The sequence below is a fragment of the Giraffa tippelskirchi genome, chromosome 8, assembly GCF_054371585.1.
Source record: "Giraffa tippelskirchi isolate mGirTip1 chromosome 8, T2T-mGirTip1v1.2.pri, whole genome shotgun sequence".
Classification (NCBI taxonomy): domain Eukaryota; kingdom Metazoa; phylum Chordata; class Mammalia; order Artiodactyla; family Giraffidae; genus Giraffa; species Giraffa tippelskirchi.
Window position 1 is genome coordinate 82,799,736 of NC_137282.1, and position 17,533 is coordinate 82,817,268.

Below are 17,533 nucleotides of genomic sequence, written 5' to 3' on the forward strand. Positions count from 1 at the left end.
GAAAGGATTGATGTGGGTAGTCACCACAGCATCCACTATAGCCACAATGGCAGGATCACTTTCAGTGGGGTGGTGAGGGTGAAAAGGATACTCTATGTGTGTGTATGTGTATGCTCAGTTGTGTCTGACTCTTTGTGTCTCATGGACTGTAGCCTGCCAGGCTCCTCTGGCCTTGGAATTTTCCAGGCAAGAATACTGGAGTGGGCTACCATTCCCTTCTCCATGCGATCTTCCCAACCCAGGGATTGAACTCACATCTCTTGTGTCTCCTGCATTGTCAGGCCAGATTTTTTACCACTAGTGCCACCTGGGTGCTAGAGAAATAAGGGAGGAGATGAAAACTTGTTTAGATAGCTTAGCTGAGACGGGGAGGAGAGAGAGGTTAGTCATAGGTTCCCGAGGAGACTGGAAGGGGTGGGATCCAGAATATAGGTAGTAGATATGCCTTGGGCAGGAAGAGGTTCATTTTCATCATTGTAATCAAAGAGAAGAAGCAAGAGAAGAGTTCAGAAGCAGATACATTTATAACAGTAATGAGAGCACACTGAGGCAGTCCTTATATGTTTCTTCTGGGACAAAGCAGGAAGAATCAAGAGAGGGGGAGTTGTTTGGGTTGAAGATTTAAGGTGAGTTGAGAAGTTTTTAATAGATTGCTGTGGAGAGTGGGAAGAGAGCTTAATAGGATAGCCACTGGTGTTGAGGGCCCTTTTGAGGTTGATGCTCCTGATTTTATAGAATTATCAATTTGTATAGCTGTATGACTTTTTTTTTCTGACAGTGCTTAATGGAGTGAAAGTATAAACATAACTCTGTGTCTTACCAGAATTTTTTTTTTTTGCGTAGCCATCAGATCAAGTCATTACAGTACAGTAACACGGGAGACATGATTCTTGTCGTATCTGGAAGCTCTCAGGCCAAAGTGATTGACAGAGATGGTTTTGAAGTAATGGAATGTATAAAAGGAGACCAGTATATTGTGGATATGGCCAATACCAAGGTAAGTATGGCCCAGAATATTTTAGTGAATTTAATTAATGCCATGTACATTTACTCACAGCTTATTGTTGCTGCTATAATTTCTGCTGTAAATTAATACAGTGTGTTTCAAACTGCCCTCTGCTGAAGTCTACTGAAATACCTCTCAGTCCTATTGAGGGTTGCAGTCTCATGCCTTTCCTTTTGTTTATTGGCTGTTCATTGAGTGTCCAGTGTGTGTTAGATGGTGCAAACAGCATTCAGATATAACTTAAAACATAATGCTATATGCAATTGTATTGAAATGGTGGCTTGAATAGTGGGTTTTTTCCCTTCATGTATTCCACTAGAGTTTCTCTCCCCTCATCTTAAAATCACCTCCCTAATGATTCTACCAAAGGTGTTCTTTTTAGGATGATGGTGATAAGGAAATAAAGCAGACGATGCTCCAGATCAGCCTTTGTCTTACACTCAAATCGTTCTGTTTTTATCTGTTTGATTTGAAGCTTTTTGGGAATACCAAACTTTATTTAAACAACGAGTTTGTAGAAATGAAAGCTTTAAAAACTCTTATTTAACTTATTCTTTTTTTAATTTATGGTTACCACAGACAATTTTTCTTTAAAAATGTGAGGAAAAGATTTTTTTTTTTGCTAGTTTCTTAACTCTTACTAATGATTTCAGCTACTCAGGGCTTCTTACATTATAAAAACTAAGACTTTGTGGATTTAGGTTTTAGCCAAGAAAATTTCAAGCAGAAAGGGATCTGGTGGTTCTGTATCTGGCTATTTCTGCAGTTTCAGTTTCTCACGCACACGCACACGCACACGCACGCACGCGCTGCTGCTGCTGCTGCTGCTAAGTCGCTTCAGTCATGTCCGACTCTGTTCGACCCCATAGATGGCAGCCTACCAGGCTCCTCTGTCCATGGGATTCTCCAGGCGAGAATACTGGAGTAGGTTGCCATTTCCTTCTTCAAGGAAGGCTCAGTGGTAAAGAATCCGCCTGCAGTTTAGGAGTCGCAGGAAACATATATTCAATCCCTACATTGGGAAGATCCCCTGGAGAAGGACATGGCAACCCACTCTAGTATTCTTGCACGGACTATCCCAGAGACAGAGGAGCCTGGTGGGCTACAGTCCATAGTCTTGAAGAGTCGGACATGACTGAGTGACTTAGCATGCAGGCACACAGATAGGTGGCTCAGTGGTAAAGAATCTGCCTGCAAAGCAAGAAATGTGGGTTCGACTCCTGGGTCAAGAAGATCCCCTGAAGAAGGAAATGGCAACAAAGTCCAGTTTCTTGCCTAGAAAATCCCATGGACTGAACCCTGGTGAGCTATATACAGTCCATGGGGTCACAAAAGGGTCAGGCATGACTTAGTGACTGAACATATATATAAGTTTTATATATATATATAAAAGTATATTATATATACTTATATATATAAGTATATAAGTATATACTTATATATATATATATATATAAAATTATATTCGGAGAAGGCAATGGCACACCACTCCGGTCCTCTTGCCTGGAAAATCCTGTGGATGGAGGAGCCTGGTAGGCTACAGTCCATGGGGTCGCTAAGAGTCAGACACGACTGAGCAACTTCACTTTCACTTTTCCCTTTCATGCACTGGAGAAGGAAATGGCAACCCACTCCAGTATGCTTGCCTGGAGAATCCCAGGGATGGGGGAGCCTGGTGGGCTGCTGTCTATGGGGTCGCACAGAGTCGGACAAGACTGAAGTGACTTAGCAGCATATAAGTATATATATATAGTACATATAGTAAGATTATTGGGAAAGTAGAGTGCAGGTGGATAAATCTATGTAGATATATAGGAAATTAAAATATTAAGTTAATTACCAATATGCGAAAAACAACTATATATTATAACTTAATACTGTAACTCTCCCAAACTTGTCTAGTTTTATCTCTATTTTGATTTCAAAATCATGGTTAATACTTACTCTCTCCATTTCTCAGAAGCAAATATAATTGACTATTTATTTAGGAAGTACTATTTTTAGCTTAATTGTACTCCTTGACTTGAGTGATGGGTTTTAGAAATGCAAGTATTATTATTTGAAGGAAGCAGATTTCATGGGACAGTTTTTCTTAACTTTTAAAACTTTTTTCTGATTCAAAGAGTAATTAATAACTTATGGCTTTACTGGAAAGTTCAACCAATAGAGCATTAAAAGAAACTACTAAATATATATATATATCTGATCTGTTATGATAAAATATTATGTACTTCAAATATAAATAGGCCTTTTTAATTATGTTATTAAATTGTTATATTGTTAGATTTTTATCTCTTTATATTTTTATGTGAATGTGTATATTTTTTGGGGGGTATACTTCTAGTGGTGTGTGTGTGTGTATATATATATATATATATTTCTGTTACATACTGCATTACAGGGAGAGTATTTATATTAATACCTTTGAAAACTAGTTTATTGAATTTTTAACAGTAATTTTTATTGACTGTTAAAATTTGAAAAGGAAAAGTTGCTCATAATTCTACAACCCAAATATAATCACAATTAAGATTTCAGTTTTTGGATACCTTTTTTCCTTTATGCATCTGAAAAACATTTTTTCCTGATCACACGAGAACCTTTACATAAGGTATTGTTTGGAGCTGTGTAGTGGAGTGGAATGCGAGGCCTCAGAGTGGGATGAGGGGCAGGGGGCCTCCTTCAGCCAGAGGGATTCCAGTTTTGTCTGTTTTCCGTATTGAAGTTCTTTATAAGATATTCTTTGAAAATCAGGTTATGCTGTTTCTGTAAAATGTGAAGATCACTGATCTCGAGTTCATGGGATTTATTGCTTATATTATCTGGGAAAATGGGACATTACTTCTTCAGGTTTAAGTCACTAGGAAGGTAGGACAAGGATAAACAAGAATCAACCCTTAAACCGTTCAAAAGCATACTTTAAAAACTGTAGTTATATGGTCAGCTAAAACTCATTTATTCTAAACCAGAATTTTAGTATATTACTTCCAGTGAGAGAGTGTTTTTCTTTTCTTTTTTTTTTTTTGGCCCCCCACAGCATGTGGGCTCTTACTTCTCTGACCAGGGATTGAACCCAGGCCTCTGCCGGGGAATTGCAGGGTCTTAACCACTGGACCACCAGGAAAGTCCCAAAGAATGTTTTTCTCTATTCTTTTAAACTTGTAGACCCATACTTTACCTTCAGCCCTTTTCTTTTTCAACTTTAAAATGGTTCTGTGCCATTTATTTCATAATTACTTGGCTAAAGTGGGACAGGACAGGATCAGGGGACCCTAAAATGCTTGGACATTTTAGTGGGCCATTTCTCTATGATTGTACTTTAATTATGGAGATTAGGAGTTTTATAAGGAATTTTGGGGAAAAAGGTACTTTCAAATGCTTTATTTATGTTTGAATAGTACATGTAGTTATTCTGATATAAAACCTCTCCAAAAAATTTCCCTTATTATTTAGAAATGAAATATTTTAGTCATGTCTTTTTAATGGTAAATATTGTTTCTTAGGAGTAAAATATTATAAACTGTGAATTTTAGGTATATTTTTATTTCCTCAAGCAGTTGTAACTGGTGGTTTTAACAGCAAATATAACTCTAAAAAATGAATTCATTTAAAATACGTTGTGTTTCTTTCCAAATTCTGAATATTTCCAGTGCTTTTTCTCTAATAGAAACTCCATTACACTGGTTTCTATCCATTTGACATATCCCCATCATTTCGGGGGTACTTTCTTACATTCTGGCACAACAAAATGTTCCTAGCTCACCTTGTACTATTCTGTTCTGATTTTTCTAGCATTCCATGGCTCTCTTGAATTGGGAATTCTTTTTACAAATCAAGATCTAGGGCACTGCTTGTGTTCATTGTTGCTGAGGTGTTAATCTTCTAGACTATTTCAGAAGACAGAGTTGGGGCTGGAGGGATAAACCAACCAACCAAAAAATAAGCAAAATATATAACAATATCATGAGTTCACCGTGATACATCCAATTTGAATCCAACTTCCTAGCCTTTCCCCATTCAGTATTTGTATTTCACTTCTCCAGTGAAAAACTTGTCCTAGAGCATCACCAGTGTATTTACTCATTTATTCAAGGTCCGTATAGCCAAAGCTATGATTTTTCCTATAGTCATGTACAGATGTGAGAGTTAGACCATAATGAAGGCTGAGTGCTGAAGAATTGATGCTTTTGAATTGTGGTGCTAGGGAAGACTTTTGAGAATCCCTTGGACAACAAAGAGGTCAAATCAGTCATTCCTAAAGGAAATCAACCATGAATAGTCATTGGAAGGACTGATGCTGAAGCTGAAGCTCCAATACTTTGGCCACCTGATGTGAAGAGCTGACTCATTAGAAAAGACCCTGATGCTGGGAAAGATTGAGGGCAGGAGGAGGAGGCGACAGAGGATGAGATGGTTGGATGGCATCATCAACACAGTGGACATGAGTTTGAGCAAACTCTGGGAGATAGTGAAGGACAGGGAAGCCTGGTGTGCTGCTAGTCCATGGGATCTCAGAGTTGGACGTGACTTTGTGACTGAACAACACCTCCTATAGTACATAGAAAGCAATTTCAAAATTGCTACATACATAGTCCCTGTAGGGAGAATTCTAATGTGGCACCCAAGATTCCCTGCCCCTCTCCTTGAGTGTGGATGTGACCCATGAGTATAATGAGATCCTTCTGCAATTAGATTATATTGTCTTCACAGTTAACTTTAAGAAAGAAAGATTATCCTCAGTGGATCCTGCCTAAGATGAGCCCTTAAAAGGCATTGATCGCTTCCTGGCAAAAAAGATTTTAAAATTTGAGGGATTTGACTCGAGAGGGATTCTCTTTTCGAGCTCTGAATATACAAGCAGAACCTGAATGATGAAGTTGGATAGATAGTTATAGCCAAGGAGATCTCCAACCAAAATGTTGAAAGTACTGCCTGGTTTTTTCTTGCTACTTATAGTAAAAGATGAGAACAAAAGGTAAAGTGAGAAAAGTCTTGTTAAACAGAAATGAGTACTAGATGATTTAGTTAATCTTGAGCCTGTCCACATGGCAAAGAATGTTAAAGTGAAGAAACTGCTTCTGAAAGTGTGACACAAACAAAAACCCCAGTGTGCACTGTATAACCTTTTGCTAAAACCTCAGAAAGATCAAAAGGTCAGAATATTCAGTTACACTAAAGGCTCCTTCAAGAAATGAAGCATGTGCCTCACAGATTTTATTTTCACAAGCAAACCAGGTGACTTCTAGGAAGCTTAAGCATTTTGTTTCTTAGCCGTTTCAGCAAGAGATTATATATTAAGAAGGGGTTTTTTCCCCCCTATTGTTTTTTTAAAAAATTTTTATTGGAGTAGAGTTGATTTACAATGTTCTGTCTGTTTCAGGTATACAGCAAAGTGAATCAGTTATACATGTACATATATCCAACTCTTTTTTAGTTTCTTTCTTTCTTTCTTTCATATAGGCCATTACAGAGTATTGAATGGAGTTCCTTGTGCTGTATAGTAGGTCCTTATTAGTTAACCTCTTTTATATGTAATAGTGTGTATATGTCAAGAAGGGACTGTTTTGCAAAGGTTTTTGGGAGTGGCTTTGTCTAATTCAGGTTCAAGAAGAGAAGTTTCTCATTTGTTGGCTTTGAAGGTGGAGGAATCCACGTAGCGAGGAAGGCACACAGCTTCTAGATGCTGTGAGCAGCTCCCAGCTGACAGAGGCAATGAAATAGGCATCTTAGTCCTGCGACCACAGGAAGTTGGGTTCTGCCAGCAGCCTGAGTGAGCTTGGAAATGAATGCTCCCCTTGAGCCTCCACAAAGGAATGTGGCCCTCCGAACATCCTGATATCAGTCTCTGAGACTCCGAGCAGAAAAGTCAACCTTCTGGATTGTGACTGGCCTTCTGATGTCCCAAACTGTTAGCTAATAAACTAAGCGTTGTTTTAAGCCCCTAAGTTTGTGGTAATTTGTTACACAGAAATAGGAAACTAATATAGTCCTGCAAATACCAAACATACTAAGTAATAATGAAAGTCCCCACGGAGGTGGTAGTGAGGGAGATCAAACATAATGTAAATAAACATTTATTTACATTGGAAGTGGAGGGATGAGATTGGGCTCATATGCAGGTATGTTTACAAGTGGTTGGCCTTAGATAAGAAGTTGAAGGTGTCACCACGTAGCCACTGAATCATTTCCTAGTTTTGTATTGGGAAATGTTGGAATGAGGCCCTATGTAGAATAGTAAAGGCTTAGAATAGCTATTGATAGTGTGAGAGAAAAATTGTTAAGACTTGTGGGAGCATTCAGGGTTACAAAATCTAACATTATAAGAGAGAGTCTTTGTCATATTCGTATGATATTCTTGGGCTTCCCTTGTGGCTCAGCTGGTAAAGAATCTGCCTGCAACTCGGGAGACCTAGGTTTGATCCCTGGGTTGGGAAGATCCCCTGGAGAAGGGAAAGGCTACTCACTCCAGTATTCTGGCTTGGAGAATTCCATGGACTGTATAGTCCATGGGATCGCAAAGAGTCAGACACAACCTCTTTTTAAGGCTTCTCTGGTAGCTCAGATGGTAAAGAATCTGCTTGCAATGCAGCAGACCCAGGTTCGATCCCTGGGTAGGGAAGATCCCCTGGAGAAGGAAATGACAACCCACTCCAGTATTCTTGCCTGCAGAATTCCATAGACAAAGGAGCCTGGTGGGCTACAGTCCATGGGGTCACAAAGAGTTGGACATGACTGAGTGACTTAGCATGCATGCATGCTATGATCTTCTTGAGTCTGTTCAGGAGCCTGAGGTGTTTGAATGGAATACAATGCTGAGGAAGAGGGATTTATTCCAGAATAAAAGTTGTTCATTATAAGTACAGTAAAAGGACACTCAGGTTTATGTTGAGTGATTGGTTGAAATTTAGGATGTTGAAAAGAACATTCATGATTCCAGAAAAGGAACCATCTGGGGACAGAGTTTGCTGTAGTTGGAACTACTGCAGTATCTTGGAGAAGAGGTCATTGGAGTTGAGTCAATCAAAGAAGAATAAATCTATCTCTTTGGTATCTTCAAATGTATTTAAAAATTGCTCAGTAGTCAGAAAGATTTGGACTTCAGAGTCCTTGATTCATGGAGTGACTAAGAGTGTGATGGATTACACAAGGTTCGGCAGACTGCAGTCTGTGGTCCGAATCCAGCCTGCACCCTGTTTTTGTAAATTAAAGTTTTACTGGAACACAGCAGTGCCTGTTCATTTATTGTTGTCTGTGATTGCTTTTGTGCTTATGGTGGTAGAGTTTGAGTAGTTGCCTCAAAGACCATGTGACCCAGAAAGCCTAAAATAGTTACTATCTAGTCCATCCTAAAGAATTTCAATCCTGAATATTCATTGGAAGGACTGATGTTGAAGCTGAAGCTCCAATACTTCGGCCACCTGATGCAAAGGGCCGACTCATTAGAAAAGACCCTGATGCTGGGAAAGATTGAGGGCAGGAGGAAAAGGGGACGACAGAGGACAAGATGGTTGGATGGCATCACCAACTCAATGAACATGAGTTTGAGCTAGCTCTGGGAGAAGGTGAAGGACAGGGAAGGCTGGCGTGTTGCAGGCCATGGGGTCGCAAAGAGTTGGATATGACTGAGTGACTGAAAAACAAGTCCATTAGAGAAGAAGGTTGCCTGCTCCCAAAATCAGGCTATTAACATTTTCTCCAGCAAAATATACTGACTCAAAATTATGCTGACAATTTTAAGAAGTTTGAAGATTCCTGAAGCCATGAATGGACTCCAGTTAAGAAGAACTTTTGGATTAAAGCTGATAGTATATTCCCTGAGGCATTTCCTCTCTTCATAGGAGTTGCCTCTGCTAGTTAACTCACTATGCCAAAAACATGGGTACTTTGATTTTACGGGTCACAGAGCCTCACCTCATTCAGTGACTACAAATGGCACTATGGTGGGGCAGCTGTCACAGCTTTTGTCATGAGGCTGCCACAGGGGTATGGATTGGTAACTGTAGATCAGCATACCTCTGTGCACGTGAGTGCATGAGTGCGTGTGAATTAGATGAAACCAATAGTGATCATGGCTTGATAATATCTCTCTGTATGCACAGTCTAGCAGATTATGAGAAATAAATAGATGCTTCATTCTTTCTGCTAGGCTCTTTCCAGACTGTTAAATAAAGGAAGGAAATTTTTTTTCCCCTAGGAGTGCCTGTGTTTAGATAAAGGAGAAAGAGAGAAAACCTAGTTTATTTGATGAAAAAGTGTTTTAGTCACTGACTGTTCTTTAATAGGTGTCACTTAAAATTTTTTTTCCACTAATGTGAGCCATGATACTGAATCTGTTTAGATTCATTTAAGAATCCTCAGTTGAACTTCATTTTCTATTATGACTAATTTTGGTCACTGTTTTAACACAAGGGTACTTAACATTCCCATTGCCTTTGTCATACTCTTGTCTTTACAAACAAGAAACAGCATTCATAGTCTTTTAGTATTTCTTCAGTTTAACTTACTATTTGTGTTCATATTCTGTGTACTCAACAACTAAGGTGATCGTGTTTTATGTTAATGTCCTCTATAGTAAGGATCATCTTCTTTTGGTCCTGTTAGAAATATACTTTATATTTCTAGATGCTTTTTCAACTCTAATCAATAAATATCAATAAAAGACCTCTCTTCTGGAGCCTGCCTTCAAGACCTGCATAGGCTGAGTTTCTGTTAGGACAAAGCATAGAAAGTGAGATTCCAAACGGGAGGAGATATATATATATAGCTAGCTAACTAGCTAGCTAGCTGATTGGCATTGATGTATGGCAGAGAACACCACAGCATTCTAAAGCAGTTATCCTCTAATTAAAAAAAAAGCCACCCCCCAAAAGCTATACTGCAAAAACGAAAAAAGAACCGGACTGAGTAGCACCCGTTGTGCTGAGAAGCAGTGACTCCTGAGTCTGGGAGTAGAAGATGGTAAACTAGGAACTGACTGGAGGTAAGCCTGCTACACATTAGATTAAGGGGCCAGGAAGAGATGTCAGTGGAGGTGGAGCTGAGTTAAGCTGAGAGGGAGAATAAAAGTGTGAAGTAGTGTGCAAGATTGAGGAAGCCAAGGCAGTTTAGGATCTAAGTCCCTGCAGGCAGGGCATGTCTCATGGATATTGAGGTGTTCCTTTCCTTGCAAATCATGAGCTATTTTCTGGGGCCAGAGGTAGATGTTTAATGAAGTAAAACTAGATCAGATACCTATTTACTGCTTGGCACTAGAAGTTCTTTTTGTTTTTTTTCTTAAATAAGCAAAGACAGACAAATTTCTCTTTTGTAAAGAGATGAATGGGAACTCTGACAATTCTACAGATTTTAATCTATTGTCCAGGCAGTTTAATTACTATCTTTTAGTATCTTAGGTGCACAGGGTCAGATGGTAAAGGATCCACCTACAATGTGGGAGACCTGGGTTCGATCCCTGGGTTGGGAAGATCCTCTGGAGAGGGAATGCCAATGCACCCCAGTATTCTTGCTTGGAGAATTCCATGGACAGGGAGCCTGGCAGGCTACAGTCCATGGGTTCGCAAAGAGTCAGATGGAACTGAGCGACTAACACTTCAACACTAACTCACTTATCTGTTCATGCCACCCCACCATCATGTGATTCATAACCGGTGGTCAGTTCTCAATTCTCCTAACACTGTAACTCTCAGCAGTGTTTGACACAGTTGATTATTCTCTCCTTCTTAAAACATCTTCTTTACTTCCTTCTTTCCCTCTCATCTGTCCCATTGGCAAACGTGTTTTGCCAACAAAGCTTTATGAATAAAGCTGCTACTAACATTAACATGTAATTAATTTTGAAAAATGGAAAAGTGTGAGTCTTCCAACTTTGTTCTTTCTTTTCCTGATTATCCTTGAGTTAAAATTTCTTGAAATAATAAACCAATAAGAATTAAAATAATAAAATAATAGTAAAAATATTCTTGAAATAATAAGATAATTCTTGAAATTTTTTATTCTTTTAGTTTCCAGATGAATTACATGACCAATTTTTCACTTTGTGTAGCATTTTATTTAAAACAAAATTAAAACAGTTTGGCCATGCTGTGAGGCTTGTGGGATCTTGGTTCCCGGACTAGAGACCACACCTGGCCTCTGGCAGTGAAAGTGCCAAGTCCTAATTGCTGGGCTGCCGGGAAATTCTCTCTGTAGCATTTCTTTTTAAGCAGGTTTACTGGTGACAAGTTCTCTTAGTTTTTTTCATCTTAGGATGTCTCTATTTCACCTTTGCTTCTAAAGTACATTTTCTGTACATTTAACTTGGCAATAACCCCAGATATGCAGATGACACCACTCTTATGGCAGAAAGTGAAAAAGAACTAAAGAGCCTTTTGATGAAAGTGAAAGTGAAAGAGAAGAGTGAAAAAGCTGGTTTAAAACTCAACATTCAAAAAATGAAGATTATGGCATCCGTTCCCATGACTTCATGGCAAATAGATGGGGAAACAATGGAAACAGTGACAGACTTTATTATCTTGGGCTCCAAAATCACTGTAGATGGTGACTGCAGCCATGAAATTAAGACACTTGCTCCTTGGAAGAAAATTATGACCAACCTAGATAGCATATTAAAAAGCAGAGACACTACTTTGCCAACAAATGTCCGTCTAGTTAAAGCTGTGGTTTTTCTAGTAGTCATGTATGGATATGAGAATTGGACCATAAAGAAGGCTTAATGCCAAACAATTGATGGTTTTGAACTGTGGTGTTAAAGAAGACTCTTGAGAGTCCCCTGGACCGCAAAGAGATCCAACAAGTCCATACTAAAGGAAATCAATCCTGACTATTCATTGGAAGGACTGATGTTGAAGCTGAAACTCCAGTACTTTGGCCACCTGATGTGAAGAGCTGACTCATTAGAAAAGACCCTGATGCTGGGAAAGATTGAAGGCAGGAGGAGAAGGGGATGACAGAAAGGTGTTTGGATGGCATCACCAACTTGATGAACATTAGTTGAGCAAGCTCCAAGAGATGGTGAACGACAGATGTGCTTCACCTGTGTGTGCTTCAGCCTGGTATGCTTCAGTCCACGGGGTCATGAAGAGTCGGACATGACTGAGCAACTGAACAATAACAACAGTTTTTCTCATAGTACTTTAAAAATGTCTTTCATTAAAAATTTTTGTTGTTAATTCATTTTGTTTGGCTTTCACTGGGATTCTTAAATCTGTAAGTTTACTGTTTTCACACTTTGGAAATTTTTAGCTATTATTTCTTCAAATATTTTTCTGCATCTATGAGTCTTATATAACAGGAATACTAAATCTTCTGACATAGTCTCAAACATCTTTATGATTCTGTTCATTTTTTCCTTATTCTTTTTTTTTTGTTCTATTGTTTGGATTGAATTATCTGTCTTCAAGTTCACTGGCTCTGTCCTCTGATGTATCCATTCTACTGTTGAGCCCCTCTAGTGAATTTTAACTTCCATTATTGTGTGTTTGAGTACAAATTTCCATTCTTAAAAAGTAGTTAGTTTTTCTTTGCTGGGCATGTCTGTCTTTGCCTTTGCTTCAAAACTGTCTGCTTTTCCTTTTTGTGTCATGATTGTAAGCACTGATTTAAAGTATTTTTCTGAGAATTCCAACTTTTGGATCATCTTGTGGTTGGCATCTTTCGTCTTACTTCCTGGGGCTTCCCAGGTGACACTAGTGGTAAAGAACTTGCCTGCCAATTCAGGAGACATAAGTGACATGGGTTTGATCCCTGAGTCAGGAAGATACCCTGGAGGGGGCATGGCAGACCATGCCAGTATTCTAGCTGGGAGAATCCCCAGGGGCAGAAGAGCCTGGAGGGCTACAGTCCAAAGGGTCTTAAAGAGTCAGACATGACTGAAGTGACTTAGCATGTCTTACTCCTTGAGGGCTCGTTAAGTTTTCCTGATTTTTTGTATGTTTAATTTTGGATTGTATTCTTGACACTTTGAATATTGTGTTATGAGATGCAGACTCCTGTCTAAAACTTCTGGAGAATGCTAAAAGTTTTTTTTTTTTTGCTTATGTGAATATGTGGTTTCTTTTTAGCTGACAGGCAACCTGATTAGTTCTGGACTGTATGTCCTGGCCTGCCTTATGTTAGCTGTTTTTACTTCCAGTATAGGTTTAATTTCCAAAGTCTTTATGCCTTTGTATGCTATTCTGGTTTGTCTCACGTGCACGTGACCCAGGAGATTATGTGGAACCTCAGTGATAGTCTGGGGTGTTTTGAGATCTCAGTCCTTTTCTTAAGTTGCTTCTGACAGGTTTCACATATTACACATATGAGCTCACCTCAGCAGTGAGCTCAGTACTTTTTATACAGATTTAAATGATATTTTTGTCCTAGCTTTCTTACTTCTTAAGCCCTTAATTCCCCCTTTGCCCTCTGTTGTCAGAGGTTTATTGTTCTGATGTTCTTGCTGAAAAACCAGAAGCTTACTCTTTTTATGTTATGTAGTAGTTCCTATAACTGGGTATGCCTCTGGGCAAAGCTGGAGTGGGAAGGGGACATCATCTATTCCCACCCCTCAGCAGCTGCGTCTGTGAGTTGGTGGGAAAGGGAGTGCTGCTACTCCATGCTGGCATTAATCCCGATGTAAAGCACAAACTATCAGAAAGGTTCTGTCCTACAACTGCTGCTGTGTGGTGGGAAACCATAGGTGATCAATCAAACATTAGTCACTAATGTTAGACTGGTAGAGGGCATGGAACATCAAAAGTGTTCTACCCCAGTGGGGCTGCTGTCTTTGCTGCTTTGGGGTCCAGGGAAGAGGCGCTGTGCCTCTTTGTTACTGGCCTTTCCCTGGTCTAGGGCCAGGGAAGCCAATATTCCTCTTTTGTTTTTGCAGCAGACTTTTCAGAGAGCAGCCAGAATATATTTATTTTCAAGTATTTATTTTGGTGTAACTTCAAATTTACAGAAAAGTTGTAAAATATAGTACACAGAGCTTCTTTATACTCTTTTTTTCAGAATCACCAATTGCTGACATTTTGTCCCATTGCTTTATCCCCCCATCTCTTCCTCCCTTTCTCCCATAACTAACACAAACACTCTCCTTCCTTCTTCCCCCTACTTATACATCCTCCAGGCACTCAGGCATATATGCATATGCACATACATAAATGTTTAATTTCACCCAGCTTTTGAAAATAAGTTGCAAACATCATACTCCTTTGCTCTTAAATTCTTTAGTGTGGTTTTCCTAATAGCGTTTCATTTTCTTATATAATCATGAATTTAATATTGATAAAATACTGTTATTTAATCTATAATCAATAGTTTCATCAGTTAGCTCCATGATCTCCTTCGTAATTATTTTCTCACCAGTTCGATCATCATGCCTTTTGTCTCCTTTAATTGGAGTAGTTCCTATACCTCCCCACCCTGTAACTTTTTACTTTGATTTTTTTTGAAGACTATAACCCATGTTATTTTGTAAAATGTAAAATTCAATTTTGTCTGTTTTTCCTTGTAATTAGAGTCAGGGTATGCATTTCTAGAAGGACTGATCCCAAAATAATATTTTACTCTCCTTGCTTCTTCATATCAGAAAGTACCTGATACCTACCAAATTTTTTTACTACAAAGTTGCTATTACCTTTTTGTAATTGCTGTGTAATTTGCAGGGAAATCTTGAGACCATGGAATTATCCTGTTCATTATCAGACTTTCCTCCATTGGTTTTAGAACCCATTGATGGTTTTGTTTGAATCAGTTATTGAATATTACTGTGATGACTGCAAAATTGTGCAAAAATTTTTCTATCATTTATCTTATATTTATTAATCAGCATTCTGTAAGCAAGAACTTTCTCTTATTTATTTCTTTATTAATATGCTTTTAAGGGTTCTTATTTTAGACAATGGTTTACAATCATTACTTTCATTATTTATTTTGATACCCTAATTGTCCCAGGTTTAACTGGTGAAAGGCCCCTCCAATTTGCATTTTATCTTTCTAACATATCCCCATCATGTTTGCAACACTCTCTTATTTTTTTAAGATAACCAAATATTCTGTGTTCATCTTGTACTTTTCCTACCTCAGCCCCAGAAGGAATAATTTTTCCGAGGAGCCCTGGTTCCTTTAGGGAAGAATGATATTTGGCAACCAAGATCTCTTCACTACGTTTGCTGAGGTGTTATTGTTTCTAGACAGTTGAAGCATGTAAAGCGAGAAAATAATTTAGAAATATACATTTACCCCTGTATTTACATCTACCTATTAAAAACCATGAGTTCATATTGATATCCCCAGTTTCAGTCAAATGCCACAGAGTTCATTCTAATCTTCCCCTTTTTCCACTTTAGACTCCTTTCTCTAACAGCTAGAAACTCAACTTCTATTATCTCCAACATATTTTCTCATTTGCTTATATCTTCATTTATATTGAAAGCAGTTTTAGAATTGTTAATGCGTACCATTTGCAAAAAGGGAACAAATATATTAACTGGAATGCAATACTCATTTACGGTTCTTTTGGTCTTCAGACTGAGAGTATGTATTAGTAGTTTCCTAGGAGGACTGCTGTGGGCTTCCCAGGTGGCTCAGTGGGTAAAGAATCCACCTGCAATGCAGGAGATGCAGGCAGACATGAGTTTGATCCCTGGGTTGGGAAGATCCCCTGGAGGAGGGCATGGCAACCCATTCCAGTATTCTTACCTGGGGAATCCCATGAACAGAGGGGCCTGGTAGGCCTATAGCCCATGGGGTTGCAAAGAGTCAGACACGACTGAAGGTGACTTAGCACGCATGTACACCGCACTACTGTAGGGCTTCCCTGGTGGCTCAGTCAGTCAGTTCAGTCACTCAGAGTTGTTTTCGACTCTTTGTGACCCCATGGACTGCAACTCCCAGAGCTGACTCAAACTCATGTCTATCGAGTTGGTGATGCTATCCAACCATCTCATCCTCTGTCATCCCCTTCTTCTCCTACCTTCAAACTTTCCCAGCATCAGGGTCTTTTCCAGTAACTCAGTTCTCCGCTTCAGGTGGCCAGAGTGTTGGAGCTTCAGCTTCAGCATCAGTCCTTCCAGTGAATATTCAGGACTGATTTCCTTTAGGATGGACTGGTTAGATCTCCTTGCAGTCCAAGAGACTCTCAAGAGTCTTCTCCAACACCACAATTCAAAAGCATCAATTCTTCAGCGCTCAGCTTTCTTTATAGTCCAACTCTCACATCCGTACATGACTACTGGAAAAACCATAGCTTTGACTAGACGGTCCTTTGTTGGCAAAGTAATGTCTCTGCTTTTTAATATGCTGCCTAGATTGGTTATAATTTTTCCTCGAAGGAGCAAGCGTCTTTTAATTTCATGGCTGCAGTCACCATCTGCAGTGATTTTGGAGCCCCCCGAAATAAAGTTTCTCACTGTTTCCATTTTTCCCCATCTATTTGCCATGAAGTGATGGGACCAGATGCTATGATCTAGTTTTCTGAATGTTGAGTTTTAAGCCAGCTTTTTCATTCTCTTCTTTCACTTTCATTAAGAGGCTCTTTAATTCTCCTTCACTTTCTGCCATAAGGGTGGTGTCATCTGCATATCTGAGGTTATTGATATTTCTCCCGACAATCTTGATTCCAGCTTGTGCTTCCTCCAGCCCAGCGTTTCTCATGATGTACTCTGCATATAAGTTAAATAATCAGGGTGACAATATACAGCCTTGATGTACTCCTTTCCTGATTTGGAACCAGTCTGTTGTTCCATGTCCAGTTCTAACTGTTGCTTCTTGACCTGCATACAGATTTCTCAGGAGGCAGGTCAGGTGGTCTGGTATTCCCATCTCTTTCAGAATTTTCCACAGTTTGTTGTGATCCACACAAAGGCTTTGGCATACTCAGTGAAGCAGAAGTAGATTTTTTTCTGGAAGTCTCTTGCTGTTTCAATGACCCAGTGGATATTGGCAATTTGATCTTAGGTTCCTCTGCATTTTCTCTATCCAGCTTGAACATCTGGAAATTCTCGGTTCACGTACTGTTGAAGCCTTGCTTGAAGAATTTTGAGCATTACTTTGTTAGCATGTGAGATTAGTGCAATTGTGCGGTAGTTTGAACATTCTTTGGTATTGCCTTTCTTTGGGATTGGAATGAAAACTGACCTTTTCAAGTCCTGTGGGCATGCTGAGTTTTCCAAATTTGCTGGCATACTGAGTGCAGCACTTTCAGAGTATCATCTTTCAGGATTTGAAATAGCTCAACTGGAATTCCATCATCTCCGCTAGCTTTGTTTTTAGTGATGCTTCCTAAGGCCCACTTGACTTTGCATTCCGGGATGTCTGGCTCTAGGTGAATGATCACACCATTGTGATCACACCTGATGGCTCAGTGGTAAAGAATCCGCCTGCTAGTGCAGGAGACCCCGGTTCCATTCCTGGATTTGAAAGATCACCTGGAGAAGGAAATGGCAACCCATTCCAGTATTCTTGCCTGGAAGATGCCATGGATAGAGGAGCCTGGCAAGCTACAGTCTATGGGATCACAAAGAGTCAGGCATGACTTAGCAACTAAAACTA

General features: G+C 39.3%; 1 protein-coding gene across 11 annotated transcripts in view; it reads left to right on the forward strand.

The window, feature by feature from the left end:
- The window catches only part of WDR70 (WD repeat domain 70), a 320,625-nt gene that overhangs the window by 78,711 nt on the left and 224,381 nt on the right, over positions 1-17,533 (forward strand). For all 11 annotated transcript variants that reach the window (XR_014062734.1, XR_014062733.1, XR_014062731.1 and 8 more), the window contains one exon: positions 844-997. Coding sequence is in view for 7 of the 11 variants with exons in the window: in XM_081522027.1 (XP_081378153.1) it covers positions 844-997 (154 nt within the window). In the remaining 4 variants the exon portion in view is untranslated. The remainder of the gene's footprint in view (positions 1-843; positions 998-17,533) is intronic.